This window comes from Quercus lobata, chromosome 9 (genome assembly GCF_001633185.2).
Source record: "Quercus lobata isolate SW786 chromosome 9, ValleyOak3.0 Primary Assembly, whole genome shotgun sequence".
Lineage (NCBI taxonomy): Eukaryota > Viridiplantae > Streptophyta > Magnoliopsida > Fagales > Fagaceae > Quercus > Quercus lobata.
Genome location: NC_044912.1, coordinates 22,547,990 through 22,571,084, shown reverse-complemented (window position 1 = coordinate 22,571,084; position 23,095 = coordinate 22,547,990). Strand labels below are relative to the sequence as shown.

The following is a 23,095-nucleotide window of genomic DNA, read 5'->3' as shown; positions in this document are numbered from 1 at the left end:
AATGGTCTATTTGGTATAGATTTTTTTTATAGAATTTTTTTTTTGCTTATTTAAAAGTAACCTAGGTAAAAGTATGAGGTAGAAAGGTGTACATTCCCTCTTAGATGGGGAAAAACATATTCTTAAATATGCTTTTTTTTCACATCAATATGTATTTGTGGGGGTAAAAGTTCATCAGTCAACAGTGGGCCTTGGCACCCATGCGGGGCCCAACCATGACAAGAGGTGAGGACATGGTCAGAGGACTTCCAGCCCAACCCTGTTGGGCCGGGCCGGGCTTGTCTAAGAGGCGTCCGAGGAGGAATGTCTCCTCGGACGCATCAAATGGGAATCCAACGCACACCCTTCACATATTGGGAAATCGTCCCAAATCGAAGGAAAATGCTGGACGCACAGGGGGGCAACCACAACTGCCGCATTAAATGCGAGGAAGCTACTTTTCCAGCCGCATTAATGTGGAGAGGACAGGAGAACAGTATTATCTTGGCCAGTGCAACTCACAGAAAAGGAGGATGATGTCCTATGGGACAGACACTCAAGTAGAAGCCTAGATGATCAACAAGTGGAGGGCCATTATCATTCGAAGGATGCTATATAAGAGAAGAAAACCCCCATGATCAGGGGATCGGAAGCTGAAAAAGCAAAAAGTAAGGAAAAGAGAGAGAAAAGGAGAGAAGTTCTGCAAGAAAAGCCTAAGTTGTTGTTCCATGAACTGTTATCCCAGGAGGCTTAATAAAATGTTCCCACGTTTAAATGGTTGCATGGCTTGCTAACAATTACGTGCACTCTGTCTTGACCTAGTTCTTCGACCCACTCTCTACAAATTCATTGTTGAGGGTCTTTTGGGCCAGAATCGCCTGCTCACTGGGCCTGGGCCCCAAAATCTGCCCTTACAATTGGCGCCATCTGTGGGAAGAATTTGAGTCTCGACAAGTGAACGGGAAGAAATGGATGGATCAGGCCCGCGCCAAACCGGACATGCAGATTCTCAACGGCAGGACAATTTTTTAAATGTCGAACAAGGGAACGACCAAGATAACCAACGAGAGGGAAGCGTGAACACCTCTTACACGAGTAAAAGTCGTTCAAAGGGGAAGGATCATGCATCCCGTGAGAAAGACGATCGAAAGGCTTTACGAAAAGAGATTGATGACTTGAAGAAAAAGCTGCACTGAGCACAGCAGAAACGTCCTTTACCCTCCTCGGGCTCTAGCAGTGGCGAGGATAATGAATACCGACGAAGATCAAGAACCCCTCCGAGCGAGACATTTTCCTACGAGGAAGAGAGGCCTCGTAAACGAAGCCACAAAAGCCCTTACCAAGGCCTGGCCAACGATGCCATGAGTAAGGCCCTAGATCGCATTTCCCAGTCGCCGTTTACACGTAGAATAGAGAGGGCAGTGCTTCCTCGGCGGTTCCATCAACCAACGTTTGCCATATACAATGGTCGGTCCGACTCAGTGGAGCATGTGAGCCAATTCAATCAAAGGATGACCGTCCACACCAGGGATGAGGCGTTAATGTGTAGGATATTCCCATCTAGTTTGGGACCCATGGTGATGAGATGGCTCGATTCCCTCCAGCCGAATTCCATAGATTCCTTTAAGCAGCTGATGCAGGCTTTTGGTTCCCGTTTTATCACCAGCACTAGAGTCTCTCGGCCCCTCGATTCCCTCCTATCCCTGTCCATGCGGGAAGGAGAGACGCTGAAGGCCTACTCGGATAGATACTGGGAAATGTACAACGAGATCGAAGGGAAAAATGAGGATGTCGCCATCAGCGCATTCAAAAGGGGCTTGCCGACAGAGCATGGCTTAAGAAAGTCCCTCACTGGAAAGCTAGTCACCAGTGTGCGCCAGCTCATGGACCGAATTGACAAGTACAAAAGGGTCGAGGAGGATCAGTAGATGGGGAAGGGTAAAGCGAAGGTCGTCCCTCAGGAGAGGAGGGACTTTAGGTCGGAACAGTTTAATAACAGTAACAGGCCGAGAAGGGACTATATAGAGCAATCTGGATCTACTAGGGCTCAGACAGTCCATGCTGTGTTCCGAGAACCTCTCCACAAAATCCTAGAGAAGGTGAAGTATGAGCCTTTTTTTCAATGGCCGAACAAGATGGCTAGCGATCCTTTGAAGCGTAATCAGAACCTATATTGCGCATACCATCAGGAACCTGGTCACACTACTGATGATTGCAGGAACCTGAAGAACTATTTAGACAGGCTCGTCCGAGAAGGGAAGCTGAGACATCTGTTGCATCGCTCGGAAGAATGGCAGGAACCATCAAACAATGAAACCAGACAAAGTGCGTTGAGGCCACCCATTGGCACAATTAATGTCATTCTCGCCGCACCTGGAAGGACAGGCCCTGTCCCCTTCAGGGTAATGTCAGTGAGCAATCTCCCGACTAAGCCAGATGACAGGGAACCCAAGAGGGTTAGAGTGAGTGCCACGCCATTAATTGGGTTCACGGAGGAAGACAAACAAGGGACTATCCAACCCCATGATGATGCCTTGGTCGTGACGCTCAGGATAGGAGATTATGACGTCAAAAGGGTGTTAGTTGATCAGGGCAGCGCAGTGGAGATAATGTACCCTGATTTGTATAAGGGAATGAACTTGAAGCAGGAAGACCTGTTAACATACGATTCCCCCCTACTTAGCTTTGAAGGAAAGGTAGTCATCCCGAAAGGCATGATTAGGTTGCCTGTACAAACAGACTCGGAGGTGGTAGAAGTAAACTTCATTGTCGTAGATGCATATTCCCCTTACACAGCCATCGTGGCCTGGCCGTGGCTTCATACCCTAGGGGCTGTGTCATCAACCTTGCACCAAAAGGTGAAGTACCCATCGGGAGGTCAGATCAAAGAGATAATAGAGAACCAGGGAGTTGCTAGGCAATGCATGGTATCGGCAATCTTGCGGCAACAGGATCGCGTAACTTCCACGTCGGCCGAGAGCGGCTTATAGCAATTAATGACTACAGTCCCAACTGCGGGCAGTGGAGGACCAGCCATGGATGCGAACTGTGAGGAGTTGGAGAAAGTACTTGTCGGATCTGACCCGGAGAGATTTTTTCAAATTGGCTCGGAATTGCCGCCCCAAGAGAAGTCAGCACTGACTGCCTTCCTCTGACAGAATTTAGACGTGTTTGCTTGGGACCCCTATGAGGCCCCCGGGGTCGACCCAGATTTCATCTGCCACCGCCTTAATGTGAACCCGGCCATAACACCTAAGAGGCAAGCTCCTCGACGACCATCGAAAGAACATACTGACGCCGTGATAGAAGAGGTTACGAGATTGAGGAAAGCAGGAGCTATCAAAGAGGTCTTCTATCCCGAGTGGTTAGCCAACACGGTGGTGGTAAGGAAGAAGAGCGGGAAATGGCGGGTCTGCGTAGACTTCACCGACCTAAACAAGGCATGCCTAAAGGATCCCTTCCCTATGCCCCGGATAGACCGGTTGGTAGATTCGACTGTCGGACATCCTAGAATGAGTTTTCTAGACGCTTTTCAGGGCTACCACCAGATACCCTTGGCCACCGAAGACCAGGAGAAGACTGCTTTTGTCACCCCCGTTGGGAATTATCATTATAAAGTGATGCCCTTCGGCCTAAAAAATGCCGGGTCAACCTATCAGAGGATGATAACCAAGATGTTTGAACATCAGATGGGTAAAAACATTGAAGTGTACATAGACGACATGGTGGTTAAAAATAAGCTGGCCCCCAACCATATTGATGATCTCGGGGACGTTTTTCAAGTACTAAGAAAGTATAAACTACGGCTGAACGCGACCAAATGTTCTTTTGGAGTGGGATCTGGAAAATTCTTGGGCTATATGGTGACTCACAGAGGCATTGAGGCCAACCCTGACCAAATAAGAGCCATCCATAACTTGCAGCCTCCTCGGAACCCTAAGGAAGCACAGAAGCTTACTGGTATGATAGCAGCGCTAAACCGTTTCATCTCGCGCTCAGCAGATAGATGCAGGCCATTTTTTCTCCTACTGCACAAGTGGAAAGGATTTGAGTGGAATGAGGAATGCGCTACGGCTTTCCAACAGCTAAAGGAATACCTCGCCCAGCCACCGATTATGTCCAGTCCCAAGGCCGACGAGGTTTTGTTTGCCTACATAGCAGTGGCTCCACATGCAGTAAGCCTGGTGCTGATCCGAGAAGACAACGGCACGCAGCGCCCCGTCTATTACGTTAGCAAATCGTTGCAGGAGGCAGAAACCTGTTACCTTCCCCTCGAAAAGGCTATCCTGGCCATCGTACAGGCCACGAGAAAGCTGCCCCACTACTTTCAAGCACACACGATTGTGGTGTTAACTCAACTCCCCTTAAAATGCATCCTACGTAGCGCAGATTACACAAGTAGAATTGCAAAATGGGGAACTATTTTGGGCGCCTTTGACATTAGATACATGCCTCGCACCGCTATAAAGGGCTAGGTCCTCGCCGACCTGGTGGCAGAGTTTGCAGAGCCTACATCAGAGGGAAAGGAAGTGTTGGTCTTACTGGGGGCTGGTGAGCGGGTGAGCAACACAGTTTCCCCGCATGGGCTCGCTTGGTGGAAAGCATACATTAATGGCGCATCAAACCAAAGGGGCTCAGGGTTAGAGCTTGTCCTGCTCTCACCTGGAGGGATAACCATAGAGAAGTCATTGAGACTCGATTTTTCAGCCACAAATAACGAAGCCGAATATGAGGCGCTATTGGAAGGGATGGGAATGGTCCGGAAAATGGGGGGGAAATCTGTAGACATGTTCTTGGATTCAAGACTTATTGTGAGGCAGGTAAATGGAGACATGAAGGCAAAGGATGAAAGAATGCAAGAGTATCTAGTTCAGGTCAAGCACCTGCAGACCCAATTTCATCACTTCCGCTTGACGCACGTACCTAGAAGTGGGAACACTCATGCTGATTCTCTCGCGACGTTGGCCACCTCCTCGGCTCAACCCCTACCTCGAGTCATTTTGGTAGAAGAGGTCCTCCGTCCACTAACAGGAAAGGCCAATGGGATTGGAATACATAACGCCAGGGCAGGACCGAGCTGGATGGACCCTATCGTTCTGTACTTAAAGCATGACACCTTGCCAGACGATAAGATTGAGGCTGGCAAAATCAGGAGAAGAACTACTCGATTCTGGTTATCGGAGGACTCCAAGCTTTACAGACGCTCGTTTTCAGGGCCGTACTTGCTATGCGTGCACCCAGAGGCTGCAGAACTCATACTGGAGGAGTTACATGAAGGAATTTGCAGAAGTCACACGGGGGGTAGGTCTTTGTCTCACAGAGCCTTAACGCAGGGTCATTGGTGGCCGAGCATGAAAAAGGAAGCCATGGATTACGTGAAGAAGTGTGACCAATGCCAGAGATACGCTCCGAGCATACACCAGCCTGGTGGAGAGCTAAACCCGATGTCCAGTCCCTGGCCATTTGCACAATGAGGCCTAGATATACTCGGTCCATTCCCCAAGGCAACAGGGAATAGAAGATTTCTTCTCGTCGGCACCGACTACTTCACCAAATGGGTAGAGGCCGAGGCGCTGGCAAACATTAGGGACGTCGATGTCAAGAAGTTTCTCTGAAAGAATATAGTCACCAGGTTTGGCACCCCGCACACCCTGGTGTCGGACAACGGGCTCCAGTTTGATAGCAAAGCCTTCAGAAGGTACTGCAGCGAGCTGGGAATTGTTAACCGGTATTCCACGCCAGCTTACCCCCAAAGTAATGGCCAAGCAGAAGCAGTCAACAAGACCATATTGAACGGACTGAAAAAGAGACTAGATGACTCAAAAGGAAGATGGGTAGAAGAGTTAGCCCATGTCTTATGGACATACCGCACCACGCCTCGTAGGTCCACTGGGGAAACCCCTTTTTCAATGACCTATGGAGCCGAGGCTGTCATTCCACTGGAGGTGAACTTCCCAACCCAGAGGACCACCACCTTTTGTCCTGCTACCAATGACAAACTTCTAGAAAAGAGCTTGGACCTCATCGACGAAAGAAGGAAAGGCGCGATGGTCCACCTAGCTAACTATCAGCGGAAGCTCAAGCAAGGCTACGACGCCAAGGTGAAGCCCAGGCCATTGGTACCTGGAGATCTAGTACTGAGGAAAGTCTTGGGCAATGCGAGGAACCCCGCATGGGGGAAGCTCGGACCAAACTGGGAGGGACCGTACCGCATCACTTCCGTAGCTGGCGTAGGAGCCTACTATTTTGAAGACTTGGATGAACGTGTAGTCCCACGCCCTTGGAATGTAAACAACTTGAAAAGGTACTGTTATTAATGAAAGATGTAATATTTGATGCCGTATTGCTGTGCAGTTACTTGATCCAAGAGTTAAACAGAACCCAAGTCCTGCCTGGCTCCTCGGACCACAGGCTTGGGGGAAATTAACCGCGATGTAATTCTCACCAAGAGCTAAACAGAACCCAAGTCCTGCCTGGCTCCTTGGACCACAGGCTTGGAGGAAATTAACCGCGATGTAATTCTCACCAAGAGTTAAACAGAACCCAAGTCCTACCTGGCTCCTCGGACCACAAGCTTGGGGGAAATTAACCGCGATGTAATTCTCACTAAGAGTTAAACAGAACCCAAGTCCTGCATGGATCCTCGGACCACAGGCTTGGGAGAAATTAACTGCAAAATAGTTCTCACCAAGAGTTAAACAGAATCCAAGTCCTGCATGGCTCCTCGGACCACAGGCTTGGGGGAAATTAACTGCAAAATGGTTCTCACCAAGAGTTAAACAGAACCCAAGTCCTGCCTGGCTCCTCGGACCATAGGTTTGGGGGAAATTAATTGCAAAATGGTTCTCACCAAGAGCTAAACAGAACCCAAGTCCTGCATGGATCCTTGGGAGAAATTAACAATTAAGCTATTCTTTGCCCAGTGTTAGACAGAACCCCGGTCTTGCACGCCTTCTCGACCGCAGACTTGAGGGAAATAACTGCGACATCGTTCTCCCTAAGTGTTAAATAGGGCCCAAATCCTGACTGGCTCTTCGGACCAGGGGCTTGGAGAAAATAAGGTTCGCAGCCAATACACCTAATTATTAATTAGCGTTCCATTTACGTATTCATTCACTCACGCTCAGTTGTCAACAGTTAGCGATAGAATAGACATCCATTCATAATGAAAACAAAAAAAGAGAGGTAAAACAATAATATATGAAAGAAAAGAACCTTTATCATTGAAATCTAAAAACAGTTCTGTTTACAAACACTGGCGAGGCAAAACAAAACAAAATACAAAAAATGAGGCAAAAATCCTAAGCTAGTCTCTTAAGAGCCCTGAGCAGGAGTAGGCTGACCATCAGCTGCTTGGGTCCCCGGGGTAACCTCTTTAGCCTGGGCGACGATATCGTTGATGGAAAGGCTGTCCTCAGGTGGCTTGTCCTGCACGACCTGCTCATTGCCCCCAGCCTCGGGAATAGAGGAATCAGTTGGGAGAGGCTCTTTGGAGGCATCTTCATCAGGAATTTCGCGTACCTCCTCTGGGAAGAAGATGTTCTCAGCCTTCCGGAGGTCAGAATCTGCTGGGACATCTGCCCGATCCAGGCCTATTCCCCAGGACATGGTGATGTATTCCCTGCAGACAATGGCTACCTCCTCTGCGAGCCTAGTCTTAGTATCACGAGTTCCACGCTCATATGAGGCCGCCACAGTCTTCTCAGCAGCTTCCCTGGCCAAGCGGGCCTCCTCCTTGGTCCTCGCAAGCTCGGCCTTGAGCGTGGACACCGCTTGCTGCTCCGCCGTAAGTTTCTCCTCAGATTGGCGGAGCTTTACGCGCAGGTCCTCAGCTTGCTTTTCGGTAGTCTTAACGCTGGCCTCCGCGCTCGCATGAGCCTTCTTCACCTCCTTTATTTCTTTATCTTGACGCTCAAAATCCAGTTTAAGATCGGCAGCAGCCTTCTCGGCGGCATAGCGGGACTGAGCCTCCTTATGCAAGTCCTCGCGAGCCTTCTTGGCCTATTCCTCCGCAACAAAAATTTGTTGAGTGACCTGCGCCCAGAAGTAAATAAAACCCTATTAGAACATGATAATAATAGGGTGCACAATATGGAACGAGATAGAAGATTCTACTTACCATGGCCATGTCCCTCTTCAATGACAGGAAGAGTTCTGGCTGACGAGTCTTTCTGAGCCCCTCCATATCACGAGGCAAGAGAAGAGGTTGTTGCAGGGCATCGGCCAGGTATGATGCCTGCTCTCGTTGGGACTCTCATAGGGTAGCATCCTAGGAGATCGGGGCGCCGTCCAATTCGATTCGCGGCGACCATATTCATTGCTCCCTACGAGTGGCTGCCTCGTCTCGGGTATCAGTGGACCTAGTCCTCTTATCCCTGGGCTCTTTCATTTCCTTGCCCTTCTTCTGAGGCCTAGCCTTCTCACGGCCAATCTCTCCCTCCTCCGTTTCTTCTACCTGCCTTTTTTGCCTTAAGTTAGGCATGGCTGCAGCGGCGCGTCCAACGAGGGGGGAAGGAGAGGAGGAGCGGTAGCCTTAGTGGCAGCTTGTTCCTTCGAGGCAGCCTTAGAAGACTGCCCTTTGCTCCTGTTTGATAGAAGGCCCCTGAGGCCTGTCCTCGGCTTCAAGTCCATTCCTTCTTCTTCAACTTCTTCGCTGGTGTCAACTTGTGCGATGACTAGACCAGTATCAGGAGCCGCTGAAGCACGGTCTAGGTCAGCGTCGGAGTCTGAGAGCTCTACTACCCTGGCTGACGCCTCTCCTTCCTCGAGAAAATGGAACTGGTCTATTTGTTCTTCCAAGGATGAATGCGAAGAACCAGCCTCCTCTTCCGGGATAACAACTAGGGGAAAGGCACATTGGGGAGGGAGCTGAACAGGAGGTAAGTCTGTTGAAGTAAGGAACCCCGGTATGGATACGTCAATACGTGCCAATAGGGGACTGCCAGCCCTTATAGCTTGGCCGGGGTCCACCAAAGATCGAGTGAACGGAACGTAGTCCAAAATCAGAGGAGCCGACCGTAATTGTCCGTCCTCACTCACGAAAATCTCAGATCGAAGGAGGAAGTTTAGAGCCGGGACGTTGACCAAGCTCAGCCGAGGGGATGTTCACTCCTTGTCTGCAAAGGCCGTTAAAGGGTTTGTGTTAGTCCGAGGAGGCATGCAATCAAACCAACAAGTTTAAAAAGGAAAGGAAAGAAAGAAAAACGAAAAGGGGGGAGAGCTCGAAACTAAAGTCCTCCCCACGGAATCTAATTCTATGACACCCCACCTAGCTCTCCTGCCCCAGTCGGGCAGTGAAGGCCGTCATGCCATGGTCCGGAGACTATCAGATGGTTTTCCTTCAAACCTTTGCTGGACTTGGGAAGACAGGATATCAACCTCACTTCGTCAGTCCTGGACTTTAGGTAATATGAGTCGCCGAGCTTATGGCATTCATAGAGATGAACCACGTCGTGCCATGAAAGGCCGAGGTTCATCTGGTCGTTTAAGGCATCGGCGCACCCCAGGATCCGGAACAGGTTCGCGGTGCACTGGTGTGGGGCCAACCTATGACAACGTAGGTAGTCCCTAGTTATTCTCCCCATTGGAATCGTCATTCCTCCTTCCGCGAAGGCTATCATTGGAATTGCGACTTCCCTCGTTCTCCTCTTGAAAAAAATTTCCTCCTGGTGGCAATACTCTAAACCTACCTCCGGTGGAATACGATACTTCGCCCTGAAGCCCGCCATACCGGCCGGAGTGTTTACCATTTTTTCAAGCCTACCCATCCCCTCTAATCCTAGACAACGTGAAGGCAATCTGTCTAATGAAGAGTAACGAAGGAGAAGCGTGCACTTACGGGTAAGGCGCTCGATGGAATCTCCAAGAGAACGGCGGCGAAGGTAAGAACGCGCTGAAGGAGAAGGCTCTAAGGTGTTCTGAATACTGGAGTGTTCGTCAAAAGCGAGGAAGGAACGCCTTCCAAAACCTCATATACTCAGAGGGAGTTGGACAGACACACTCCCGCCTAGAGTAAATGAAATGTTGTCCACCGTTGATCCGGTCTCCAACTGTTGGATTGAGAGAACCTAAAACTCCAAAAGCTGCAGTTACTTCCCCCAGGGTCAATAAATGCCTACAGCATTAATGAGGCACGTAAGGGCACGCCTCCACACGTGCGAAGCAGGGATCCCCAGCGAACTATCCTGTGGGTATCAAAATCCCACCTTTCCTCCTCGGATCAAGAAGAAAGTGTCGGAATTTTGAGGGGCTATTGTGGGGGTAAAAGTTCATCAGTCAACAGTGGGCCTTGGCACCCATGCGGGGCCCAACCATGACAAGAGGTGAGGACATGGTCAGAGGACTTCCAGCCCAACCCTGTTGGGCCGGGCCGGGCCTGTCTAAGAGGCGTCCGAGGAGGAGTGTCTCCTCGGACGCATCAAATGGGAATCCAACGTACACCCTTCACATATTGGGAAATCGTCCCAAATCGAAGGAAAATGATGGACGCACAAGGGGGCAACCACAACTGCCGCATTAAATGCGAGGAAGCTACTTTTCCAGCCGCATTAATGTGGAGAGGACAGGAGAACAGTATTATCTTGGCCAGTGCAACTCACAGAAAAGGAGGATGATGTCCTATGAGACAGGCACTTAAGTAGAGGCCTAGATGATCAATAAGTGGAGGGTCATTATCATTCGAAGGATGCTATATAAGAAAAGAAAACCCCCATGATCAGGGGATCGAAAGCTGAAAAAGCAAAAAGTAAGGAAAAGAGAGAGAAAAGGAGAGAAGTTCTGCAAGAAAGGCCTAAGTTGTTGTTCCATGAACTGTTATCCCAGGAGGCTTAATAAAACGTTCCCACGTTTAAATGGTTGCATGGCTTGCTAACAATTACGTGTACTCTGTCTTGACCTAGTTCTTCGACTCACTCTCTACAAATTCATTGTTGAGGGTCTTTTGGGCCAGAATCGCCTGCTCACTGGGCCTGGGCCCCAAAATCCGCCCTTACAATATTAATTAAATTTTTTTTTTTTCTGTGTGTTAATTTGCTACTTACTATTTTCAAACATATTTCAATGATATCATTACCGTTATCTACTAATAAAAAAAAATGTTGGTATGGCTAATAAAACATGAGTAATGCTTCTAGACAATTTTACAACATTTTACAAATTATTACTATGCCCAATTATTACTGTTCTCGTATAGAACCACTACTAGCATCACTTTTCCATTTACTAATAATTACTCATCACATCAGTAATTTATAAAAAATTTATAAAATAGTTTGTAACTCTATTATTTTTCATAAAAACATTTTTTTATATTTTTTTTTAACAAGATATAAATTCTACTCTAACCTAATCTAAGTATATATGTATGTGAAGTTACCTCTTGGAGACTTGAATTTCAGCCCTTACCTCCCCACACTTCACAAGCACTTATACTTATGAAGTGACCATTGCGCCAAAGGTGCGCGGTGGTCATAAAAACATTCTTATCGTTTATTTGTTAGCTTAATTACAATAAACAATCCCACATCTACTAAAACATTCACTCAACAAAACTTAAAATCAAACATCTACAAAAGTTGATCTCTATGCACTTTCAGCATGGTGGTCACTCCATAAGGGCCGAGTTTCACATATACATACATTTAGATTAGTTGATTAGAATAAACTTTTATCTTGTAACCAAAAAAAAAAAAAAAAAACTGATCTCCTTTATTTTTCTTCCATTTTCTTGAGTCTTGATAACCAAACAATGTGAGTTATGAAAGCAATTTAAGATGAGATCAAAGATCCAAAAATTCAATTATGTATTTTTCTTTCTTTACATTTTCAACTTTTGATAATTTTTCTTCACTTATTTTTTCCTTACATTTTCAATTTGAAATAATTCCATTTCAGACAAGGATTTGCTGCACACAAGTGTGTAGGAATTGTTGCAAACAGGATTAGGTGGCAACAATTCATGGTGACACTTGTCCTAGTATCATGTGAAACGCACACAATCAGTTTTAGTTTGTATTGTCCATTAAGTTGCAACGTTTCTTACTCTCTAAATGTCAAACACGCATATCCATATCTCTCTCTCTTTGAAACCATCACTCTCTCTCCTCTCTCTTCAAAATCATCAGACTCTCTCTCCATCTTTCTTCCTCACTCTTCCTCCTTTTTCGTTCCGATCTATGCATAGTGAGGATTTTAAAATCACTCTCTTCTTTACCCATCAAGCCATCAGATCCCTTTTCTCTCTTCTTCACCTCCTTCGTCCATCCCTTCTCTCTCTTTGCCATCTCACACATTTAAAAAATAAAAAATAAGTAAAACAGCCATCTCAAGCATTAAAACTAGCCAAAGATAAATATGCATTCATCTCAAGAAGCTTTGAATTAGGCTTGTTTGTTACTGTTGTTTAAACAATAGTTTTCAATATTTAAACAACATTACACGTATTTTCACACTTTTTCACCTACACGTATTTTCGACAAATACAAATAACGAGAATAACATTACCAAACGCCCTTAGTTTCATTCATCAAAAAGTACATTAATTTCAGTCTTGAATATTTTCTTAGCATCCAAACAACAAGAATCCAAGATCCAAAAAAAAAAAAAAGTCCCCATAAATCCCAATTGAACAAATTGTTCATAGTTGGTTCATGTAATGGTCTAGTTTGTTTGGCGGATGATGCTCCCAGTGGCGACCATGTCATTTTTCTAATTCTCTGGAACCCTTCTCTTCGTAAAGCCATATCCCTTCCAAACTCTGTTGTTAATGTCCTAGCTTCTTATAAGCCCATCTTGGGTTTGGCTATGACCCCATAACTAATGATTACAAATTAGTGAGACTTGTGTACCTTCAAGGTTGCACACATAGCACCAAATCTAAACCCCAATTTCCAAAATATTTGCACATATTGGAGCCAAAATCCTCACTGTGCACAGATTGGATCTAAATTTTTGGAGGATTCCTTGTTGCATGTTGGATCTTCGGTTTTAGGAGGGATTGGAAGCAAGATTTTTTTTTTTTTTTTATGGGTTTAGGTAGTTGTGGTTTCTGATGAGAGGAATGAAAAAGGAGGAAGGGTGAGGACGAAAGATGGAGAGAGAGTCTGATGATTTCGAAGAGAGAGAGAGAGATATGGATATGTGTGTTTGATGTTTAGAGAGTAAGAATGTTGCAACTTAATGAAGAATACAAACTAAAACTAATCATGTGTGTTTCACATGATACTAGGGCAAGTGTCATCATGAATTGTTGCCACTTAACGAAGAATACAAACAAAAACTAATCATGTGTGTTTCACATGATACTAGGATAAGTGTCACCATGAATTGTTGCCGCCTAACCCTGTTTGTAGCAAGCAAATCCTTGTCCATTCCTAAAAGCATATTTAGGTGCGGTTTGGATATAGATGAAATGGCGTTTGTGTTTTCTACTTTTTTTTTTGGGATGCGCATTTGGCACTGTTTTATGAACAGTAATTTTAGGCTTATGAACCATGTCAAATGTGTGAACAATAATTTCACACGTTAAAAAAATTATTTTGCTACAGTATTTTCAATTTTCAATCAAATAAGTTGTATACAAAGGGACATTTTAAGAGAAAAACACACGCGGTGTCACTGACCCAAACATTGCTCAAACACGCCAACAGTATCTTTCTCTTCTCTTCTCTTCCATTAGAAAATGTCACAACCAACGATTCCCCTACGTAGGACGAACAATCATCTCCCAGAAGAAATCGTGTCGGAAATCCTAGTAAGGCTACCCGTGAAATCACTCCTAAGATTCAGGTGCGTTTGCAAATCTTGGTACCGTTACATAGCCACCCCCAATTTCATCAATAATAACTTACTGTACTGCAATGACCACAATCGTGGTTTTTTCATACACATGCCCAAGACTACTGGTTCCATGGTTTCTTTTAGTCGTCCTCACGGTCAAATCTGTACGGTAGCTTCCCACCACACGTTTGAAGCTATATCCGAGCTTAGAATTCCCTTACTTTTCAATCTGGGTATCCCCATTTTGTGGGTTCATGTAATGGCATATTGTGTTTCTCTGATTATAGGTCTTTTGAGTTTAAGGATGTATACTTGTGGAACCCCAGTATTAGAAAATTTAAGAAATTGCCCGATACTTGCTTGACCCACTTATTTAATGTGAGTCTAGGATTTGGGTTTGATTCCCAGAATAATGACTACAAGGTTGTCAGGATTTCACAGTCTACTGCCAAACCTATGCCTCCCCCTGACGTTGAGGTGTACTCCTTAAGTTCGGATTCATGGAAAAGAGTTAGACTTGGAATCTCCTGGAGATCCAATGTTGTGTTCCACAAATTTAATTGTACTTTGACATTCCCGTTTGTGAGTGGAAATTTGCATTGGATGATAGAAATGATAGAAGGAGGTGGGCAAGAGAGGCTTTTTACTTCTATCATTTTGTCATTTGATGTCAATAGTGAGAAATTCAAAGAGCTACCACTGCCTGATGATGAAGGAAGTTGTATTACGAAATGTCTTACGTCATTCAAGGAAAAACTGGCTTTGATTAAATTTGGATATGGTGTACAACCACATAGCTTGCTATGCTCAATTTGGGTGATGGGTGATTCCTGGAATAAACTTCGTGTTCTCCCAATTGAAAATCTTACTGATTTCATTGGTTTCACCAACTATGGTTTACTTCTAGTTCAAAAAAGGTCTCGGCTGGTCTCAACCAACAGTGAATTAGAGAGGAAACATAAGTCTGTTTTAATTGACCCTGAAACTCTACATGAGAAGGAGATTCAAGTTGATTATCGTTTAGATGTAGCTGCTTACATGGAAAACCTTGCTTTACTTGATGGAGCAAATGTGGTATATTACTAAGAAGATGGTGCTATGTGTATAAAAAGTGATGTCATCACAGGTATGGATGAACTGAAACTTTTGTCATGTGTTTACTGGTTGCAGTAGACATGTTAGTATTGTTAAAACTATTATTTGTGCCCTGGATTTATATGATCCTGTTATGGTTGCGGCTGTTATATATTAGTATTTGATAATTTTTGTGAATAATTGTTGCACAGATTGTGAACCAATAAAAATAATGGGCCAAAATAACCTTGTTTTGCTTGTGTTTCTCTGTTGTAGTGATAAAAAGAATTCATTGGAGCTATCTAACTATTTTTTTTCTTAATAAGAAAAAAATGGGGGAAGAAGAAAGAGAAATATAAAAAAAAAAAGGAAAAAAAAGAAAAGAAAAAAAGAAATGGTGCATGAAATGTTGTGTATTTTGAGGGGGAGGTTTGGTGGGACAAGCAGCGGGTGACTTGGAACGCGATCCCCTGGTGTCTCATGTGTGTTTATGGAGAGAAAGGAATGGTCATTGTTTTGACGGGTAGGAGTAAGTGGTTTCTAAGTCTACACTATTCATTTGTAGTAGTTTTTATTTCCTATTTTTATAAAATCTTTCGTTTTTCAGTTTGTAGCTATGCCCTATTGGAATGAATGTAATAGGTATTCTAAACTTATTAAGTTTTGTTTTTTTTGTTTTTTTCGTATTTGCTTAGGCTTGATCCATGGTGTGGGGAGGTCATCCTTAAGGGGGCCTTTCTGGCACCATTTCGAATTGCCCTAAATAAGGACACTTATTTGGCATGCTATATGCGTTGGACTAATGGAGTTATTCACTGGGATGTTCTCTTTATCAGATCAGTCCATGATTGAGAGATGGAGATTTTACAATATTTTCTTGGCCTTCTCTATTCCCATAAAATTGGTGGTGCTAGGAATGACTAGATTTGTTGGATTCCTGCTAGGAGTAGTATTTTGGAAGTTAAGTCCTACTATAAGGCTCTCACTAACGAAACGCTTCATATAGCTTTAAAAGAAATAAATGTGAGTTGCTAAAATTTATTATCTGAATTGAAACATTTTCGCACATCGTATGTGTGTTACAACCATAATTGACAAATAATTAATTTGGTCCCAGTTTTTGTTCTCTTTGAAAAAAGTTTGTTTTAGCAACTTTTTAAGTATAATTGACAAATAAGTTTCTCTTTTAGAGCTTGATGTAGTTGGTGACAATGAGAGAACTTAGAAGAATTTGGAGAATATGGGAATAGGATGAAGGGAAAGTTGTAAAAGTGAGAGGAAGGCTTACTTGTGCAATTGCCACGGTGGGATATTTCCAAGGGGTGGATTATGTGCCTTACTGCCATTGGCCCATTGCCAGATTCCGTTGTCCATAGTTGTTGTCAACCACATAGTATGCAAGAGGGGATTTTTTGTGATTAGGGAACCAAAAAATAAAAACCATTTTTACTCTCTCTCTCCGAAATAATTGTTAGGATAAGTAACTATATATATTTATTATAATTTTATAAAGGTCTGATTAATTTAAATAATTGATATATACAATTCTGTATGTGCTAGACCTTAGTATATTTTGCTCACAATCAGTTTAAACCTGGAAAAAGAAGAAAAGGAAACCTATTAAAAGAAATTCAAAATAATATATATAATAAATTTTATTAATTTTACTTATCAAAAAAAAATTATTAATTTAAAAAAATTTAATATAATAATATAAATTTCAAATTAGTAATATTTAAAAAATATGGTAGGTTATTAAATAATATAAAATACATGATAAAACTTTTAAATATCTAGAAACTCTTGGTTGTATAATAAAAATATAATCCTATTATTATTATATAAATTAGATAATAAAGTGATTTTTGTTGTATACTTTTCTGATGGAAGATGGGAGTAAGGAAAAGGAGAGGACTTGGTAGAAGTTGAATTTAAGATGTAGGAGAGCTGTAAGGTTGAAGAGAGAGAATTTTTCCAGACAGAGAAGTAGAGCAGGAATGCTTCAAAGAGGAAGTGGACTCAAAGATGAATGGTGGTGAGAGCTTTGATCAGATAATTGGGGTATCTTTTACCGAAAACATTGACGATGGTGGAAGCCCACCATCAAAGCAGTGGCAACATAAGAAAGATGGCACTAGCAACCATAAATATAGAGATTGACCAGTTTGGCCTAACTTGTTCCTTAATAGCAGGCAGTTATATTTGGTATCAATTTGCACCTAAACGTGTTTGCTTCATTGTTTATGCTTCCAGAAGCAGGATAGGTTAAAGAAATGAGGAGGCTTGTATTATCATTTTAGTTTTTCCTTCTATCCCTTTTGATTTTTGAAATGTGATTCCTCATGTGGGACAGTATCTTGTATGTGATGGATTTTTTTTCCCTTCATTTTTATTGTTTACATTGCCCTTCTTATCTAGATTGTATGAATAGGAGTGGTAATTTGAATTTGTATTTTGATGTACTGCTGCCCATTGTTTATTCTAAATGGATATGTTAGTTGTTGCAAAGAGCTGCATAATTTTATCTTGATGTGCAGTAGTCTATTAAATGGATAAATCACATATCAGTTATCAGTATCACTGTTAATTGTTGCAGAGCTTAAACATTATTACTGCATATAGAATTGCTGTTTGCAAAGGGAATCATGCAAGAATCTAGTCTTATGAATCTAACCAACTTTGCAATTTTGTATTTGATTGAAGTATGCCAGCTGATTTAGGAAGTGAATTTTTCTATGTTGCCAAGTTCTGATGTGAAATGCATATGTTTAATCGTTGGGAAATTGCCTCCATCTCCAACTGATTAACATTATCACATGGTAGGGAACACCCACTTAGCTTGCACTTGCAAGTGCAATGGTAGCCTAGTTGCATGTCAGACTCAAAATGCAAGGGAGGTTATTTGTTTATTTGGGTAAGTCAGGAATTTTCTGTTATCCACATATGGAAGGGATTTTTTTTTTTTTATTTTGGAAATTTGAAGAGAATTTCTCTGTTAGTTGACTGTGAAACAAGCATGAGTGCTTCCTTCATTTGTTCCCATTGTTACAAGTAACAATGGGAACAAATTAAGGAAGCATGAGTGCAGCCTGTTATCGGTGTTCAAGTGCTTCAGAAGATGTTCTCCATTCATTATGGAGTTGTAATGGTCTTAAGGAGGTATGGGAGAAGGATTTTGGCTGGGTTTTCAGGTCTGGGATGGTCTTTACATCATTTAGGGACCTGGTAAAGCTTGTCTTCACAAAATCAGGTACAGCAGCTCTGTTTGCTACGACTGCGTGGTCAGTTTGGTTTCACAGAAACAAGACCCGAGTAAATGAAAGCACCAGGCCTCTGGGTCAGATTGCAGACTTAGCGCGCGATTACCTTCGTGATTGAAAGTCTCTAAATCACAGTTCCCCCCCTGTTTGTAAAGCTGCTCCTAGGAGTTGGAGTCCGCCTGCACGAGAAAGTTGGAAGATTAACTTCGACCGGGCAATGTTTGGTGAATCTGATGAAGCTGGGGTCAGGGTGATTGTTCGCAATTCAAAAGGCGAGGTAAAGGCTGCTTTGGCGGAAAAGATCAGTAAGTCACCATCAGTGGAAGCGTTGGAGCTGCTGGCTGCACGAAGAGCTGCACTTTTTTCTCAGGAACTTAGTCTTGACAGGGTGATTTTTGAAGGGGATTCAAAGTAGGTGATGAGAGCCCTTCAATGGGGCGGTTGGGACTTTGCTTTGGGTGGTCATCTTATTCGAGATATTTTATGTATTGTAAACTCCTTTGTGAGTGCCTCTTTCTCTCATGTTTGTAGGCCGGGTAATGTGGTAGTCCATGCCCTTGCCCAGAGAGCTAGACATTGTTTTCCTATTTCAGTTTGGTTGGAGTCCTATCCATTAGACATTGCATCTTTTGTATTAGCTGATTTTCAGTCTCTGTTTAATTAAAGTCATTGGGTTTCTTTCTCCAAAAAAAAAAAAAAATTGTTCCCATTGTATATGAGATCCACAAACTGTCTTGTGTCATGTATTGGAAATGCTGATTGCCTAAGTATTGGTGTACCAGATGGCTTATTTCATAAGTTGTGGTGAGTCTCAAAGTTCTGCAACATTGCTAATGTTATATATACAGATTGTTGCTATTGTGGTCAGCTGTATAAAATGTATACTCACAGTAAGTTATATATATATATATATATATACCTATTGGCGGTTGACGCTTAATGTGGTGGCATATTTTATAGGTGATGAGCCAGTGTCATTTACCCAACAAAATTATCATTTGTAACATGAGGCACCTAGAAAGTCAAATTTTAAACTAATGTTTAATTTTGAAATAAAGCTTTTCTTTGAGCAATACCAAACGTACTGAAATACCTGGCTTCAAAAAGAAGGGGAAAATGGAAATGTTTTGAAAATTCCCCCCCGGATGAGTTAACAAACTATTACTAGTAAGTCTATAAACTCCCAAACTCTTAATGAATAATAAATGTAACAGGAGCTTGGTGAAAATTGCACAACATTTTATGTCAAAAAATTTAAACAAGAAGATTTGGAGTTAAGAATTTTGTGGCTTAAAGACAGTCTAATATTCTTATAGAGAAAATTTTGGAATCACATCTCCCATTTCTCACTTGTTTTAAGGGGAAAAAATGGTTTTAGGTTCAACATAGGATATGGTGGAGGTGATTGGCATAGGATATTCAAAAAGCATTATTGTGAAACTGACAATTTTATAGGGTGTGGATTGATGAGGATTTAGGGTGAGTTTGGTTCAGTTTTTTGTAAAAGTGCATAATGAAAAAGTGGAGTTTTCAAAAAGTACATAATGAAAAAGTGTATTTTCAAAAAGCTGAGTATTTGGTAAAAACAGTTAAAAAGTGCTTTTTGAAAAAGCTGAGTGTTTGGCTAACATTTATAAAAGTGGCAGTTTGAGGGATAAATTACCAAAAAGGACAATGTATATATAAGGGAGTTTATTTCATATATATATATATATATATATTTTTTATGTGAGTTTGGTTCATACTTAAATCAACTATTTTATCATACTTAAATCAATTTTTCTCTTTCTAAAAAAATTATTTTTTTCTCACCAATATTAGCTAATAATAACCTATCACTTAAAATTTATTGTGAAAGTATTGTGAAAATATTGTGATAAAGATTGATACTGATTTTAATTTTAACGTGCTATTAAAATTTTTTTTCCTCTTTCTAAAAAAATTATTTTTTTCTCACCAATATTAGCTAATAATAACCTACCACTTAAGATTTATTGTGAAAATATTTTTTTTTGTGGGCTTATTGTGATAAAAATTGATACTGATTTTAATTTTAACGTGCTATTAAAATTATTTTTTTCTCTTTCTAAAAAAATTATTTTTTCTCACCAATATTAGCTAATAATAACCTACCACTTAAGATTTATTGTGAAAATATTGTGATAAAAATTGATACTAATTTTAATTTCAAAGTGCTATTAAAATTATTTTTTTCTCTTTCTAAAAAAATTATTTTTTTCACACCAATATTAGCTAATAATAACATACCACTTAAAATTTATTATAAAATTATTGTGAAAATATTATGATTCTATATCTTTTTCTTTTTTTTCCCTCTTTTTTTATCCTCCACAGTCCACACACGTACCGTATTTCTTTTTCTTTTCTTTTTTTTTTTCCTTTTTTTCCCTTTGTTTTTTCTCCTCCACACACATACCCTTCCACTTTTCTTTTTATACTCCTTTCATCTTTTGCAATCTACTACTTCCTCCAAACTCAGAACGTTCCAGCTCTCCTTCTTCCCCCACCCCCCCCCCTTTTTTTTTTCCATCATTCTTTCATTTTTTATGCCTTCGTCCAAAACGCAACTTTTATATAAAAGTTGCGTTTCTGCTTCACCAAACGCATATTTCCGTTCAGTTTTTAGACAAACGCGCGTTTCAATCCCTAAAAGCTGAAACAAACGGGCACTTATTTTGATATATTATTTGATTGATGATATGGAATAATCTTTTTCTAATTGTAAAAGAGTTTTATTTTTTATTTTTATTTATCATCTAGTAAATATAATGGTTATTTAATATATTTTTTATTTAAAAATAAATTATATAAAAGTACAACCGTACTTAGAAAAAAGGTTAGGTAAAAAGGCTATTCATCTAATTAATTGTAAGGGGTTATAGATTATTTTTATTGATTTATTTATTTTAAATATAAGCTTGATAAAAGACCAATTAAACAAAAAAAATTGTAAGGTAAAAAGCTGTACATTTTCTTGTAGATGAGAATATTATTATTATAATTGTTGTTGTTAATTTTTTGAGCTTGGCTAGATTCACCTATTATTACCACCCGAACCTCTCTCTTTCCCTTCAATCCCTAGGTAGGCCAATAAACCATCTTAGTGGTCACCTCCTTTAGATAAAAATAAACTTCTTAAACGTGCTTTTGGTCCTCTATTTGAAACCGGAACAAATATTCATTCATGGGAAAATTATAGGATCATAGTACATTGCTTGCACAACTAGTGGAGGTGAATCCTCCATCCAGTGAATCTCATCATGAACATTCCTAGCATATCGAGTAAGAGAGTGGGCCACCCTATTCGCATCCTGTTTGATATAGCTGACAGACATCCAATGCAGCCCATGGATTAGGCAGTGGACATCTTTAAAGACATGTTCTAACAAAAAGTGATTTGTATTCGGGGAAGAAATTGATCTCATGACATTGGCATTATCTCCCTCTATGATCAGCTCCAAGAATCCAGCATCAATTGAGAACTCCAAGGCTTTCCAGCAAGCTAAAATTTTTACCTCTTCACCATCATTCACCGGCGGTCCTTCGACAGACATAGCAGCCATCACCTCGTCCCTCTCGTTGCGGATAATTGCACCAAAACCAGAGCTATTCAAGTCCGCAAAAATAGAAGCATTGAAGTTTAGTTTAAAGATTGAAGCAGGAGGAGGGTGCCACATATTCACACTTGACTGCCTGACCGGTGTAGGCAATTGCTCTTGGGTTTGTTGGAACTCGCCCAAATAATCCAAAACTTTTTTATTCAACCAACATGGTTCCTTGAGTTTCCCCCCATGTATTACCGTATTCCTTTGGTTCCAAATAAGCCATGCGTGAACTAGAAACATTTCAAACTCATCCATGGTCAGCCTACCCAGCAGATCTTCAAATAGCTGAATAATTTTAGCTTGGCCGTGGGTACATTTATGTAATCTGATAGAATTCCTGGCCCAAACACCTTGGGCTACACCGCATTCCCATAACACATGTATCCCAGATTCTGGAGTCCTCTTGATGTTGTCTTCAATGATTCTTCTTCTTGCAAGATTCACACGGGTTGGAAGAATATCCTGGCATGCTTGCCATTTGAAAACTTCAATTTTATTAGGTAGCCGGAGTTTCTATAGCTTAGTCCACACATGCTGGCCGGTAGGATATATATATATATATATATATATATTAATGTCAATTTAATACCTATTCTTTTTTTTTTTTTTTTTTTTGTGGAGAAAGAATACCTATTCTTTTTAAACTAGTCTCAATGTTTTCATTACCATAATCTGGGTCGAAAGCCATATCAACTAAAAAATTTACTTGAAGATTTACTTAACAAAAACTAAAATCAAACATTTTAATAAACTAATCTCTACACAATAGGAAAACAATTCAAGATGAGATCAAACCTCCAAATAATTCAATCTATTATATATTTTTCATTTCTTTCCTTTCCAACTTTCCTTTCTTTTTCTTCATATTTTTTCCTTTCTAGTTAAGTACTCAAAACATTATTTAAGGAAATACAATATGTTAGTGGTGTTTGATTTTACTCATTAAGGAGGAATTAAGTAGATCCGGGAAATGACTTCCTTCAATTCATACAAATGGATGTGTCATACATGAAATTTATTTAATTGTTAAAGAGAAATTATATTTTACCACCCTAAACTATATCTAGATTACACTTTGCACCTTAAAATTTTCGAATTCACATTTTGCACCATAAACTATAACTCTTGTTACACTTTACACATCGACATTAAGTTCACCCTTAACTTGGATAGAAAAGTATGACATAATGTAAAACATATTTAATTGCCCCTCTTCTCAATTTCTTAAAAATAAATGAGAAATTATACTTTACCACTCTAAACTATACTCTTTATTACATTTTATACCATAAACTTAGAATTTTCATCTAAGTTAACATTAAACTTGACATAACAAGAGTCATAGTTTAAGATGTAAAATATACATTCAAAAAATTTAAA

At 41.3% G+C, this 23,095-nt stretch overlaps 4 protein-coding genes across 4 annotated transcripts; 3 read left to right on the top strand and 1 right to left on the bottom strand.

Annotated features, from left to right (window-relative positions):
* The first annotated feature begins 1,907 nt into the window (after window positions 1-1,907).
* LOC115961407 lies at window positions 1,908-2,969 on the top strand. Its single transcript, XM_031080395.1, has one exon. The coding sequence runs from the start codon at window positions 1,908-1,910 to the stop codon at window positions 2,967-2,969; it is 1,062 nt and encodes a 353-aa protein (XP_030936255.1).
* Window positions 2,970-3,653: 684 nt separating this feature from the next.
* On the top strand, window positions 3,654-5,453 carry LOC115961406. Its single transcript, XM_031080394.1, has 2 exons — window positions 3,654-4,274; window positions 4,455-5,453. Exons 1-2 carry the CDS (start codon window positions 3,654-3,656, stop codon window positions 5,451-5,453), a joined length of 1,620 nt encoding a protein of 539 aa, XP_030936254.1.
* An 8,125-nt stretch (window positions 5,454-13,578) lies between these two features.
* Window positions 13,579-15,096, top strand: LOC115960333 (F-box/kelch-repeat protein At3g06240-like). Its single transcript, XM_031079173.1, has one exon. It carries the CDS (start codon window positions 14,212-14,214, stop codon window positions 14,839-14,841), a length of 630 nt encoding a protein of 209 aa, XP_030935033.1. The 5' UTR covers window positions 13,579-14,211; the 3' UTR covers window positions 14,842-15,096.
* Window positions 15,097-21,292: 6,196 nt separating this feature from the next.
* LOC115961405 lies at window positions 21,293-21,970 on the bottom strand. Its single transcript, XM_031080393.1, has one exon. It carries the CDS (start codon window positions 21,968-21,970, stop codon window positions 21,293-21,295), a length of 678 nt encoding a protein of 225 aa, XP_030936253.1.
* Between the last annotated feature and the right edge of the window lie 1,125 nt (window positions 21,971-23,095).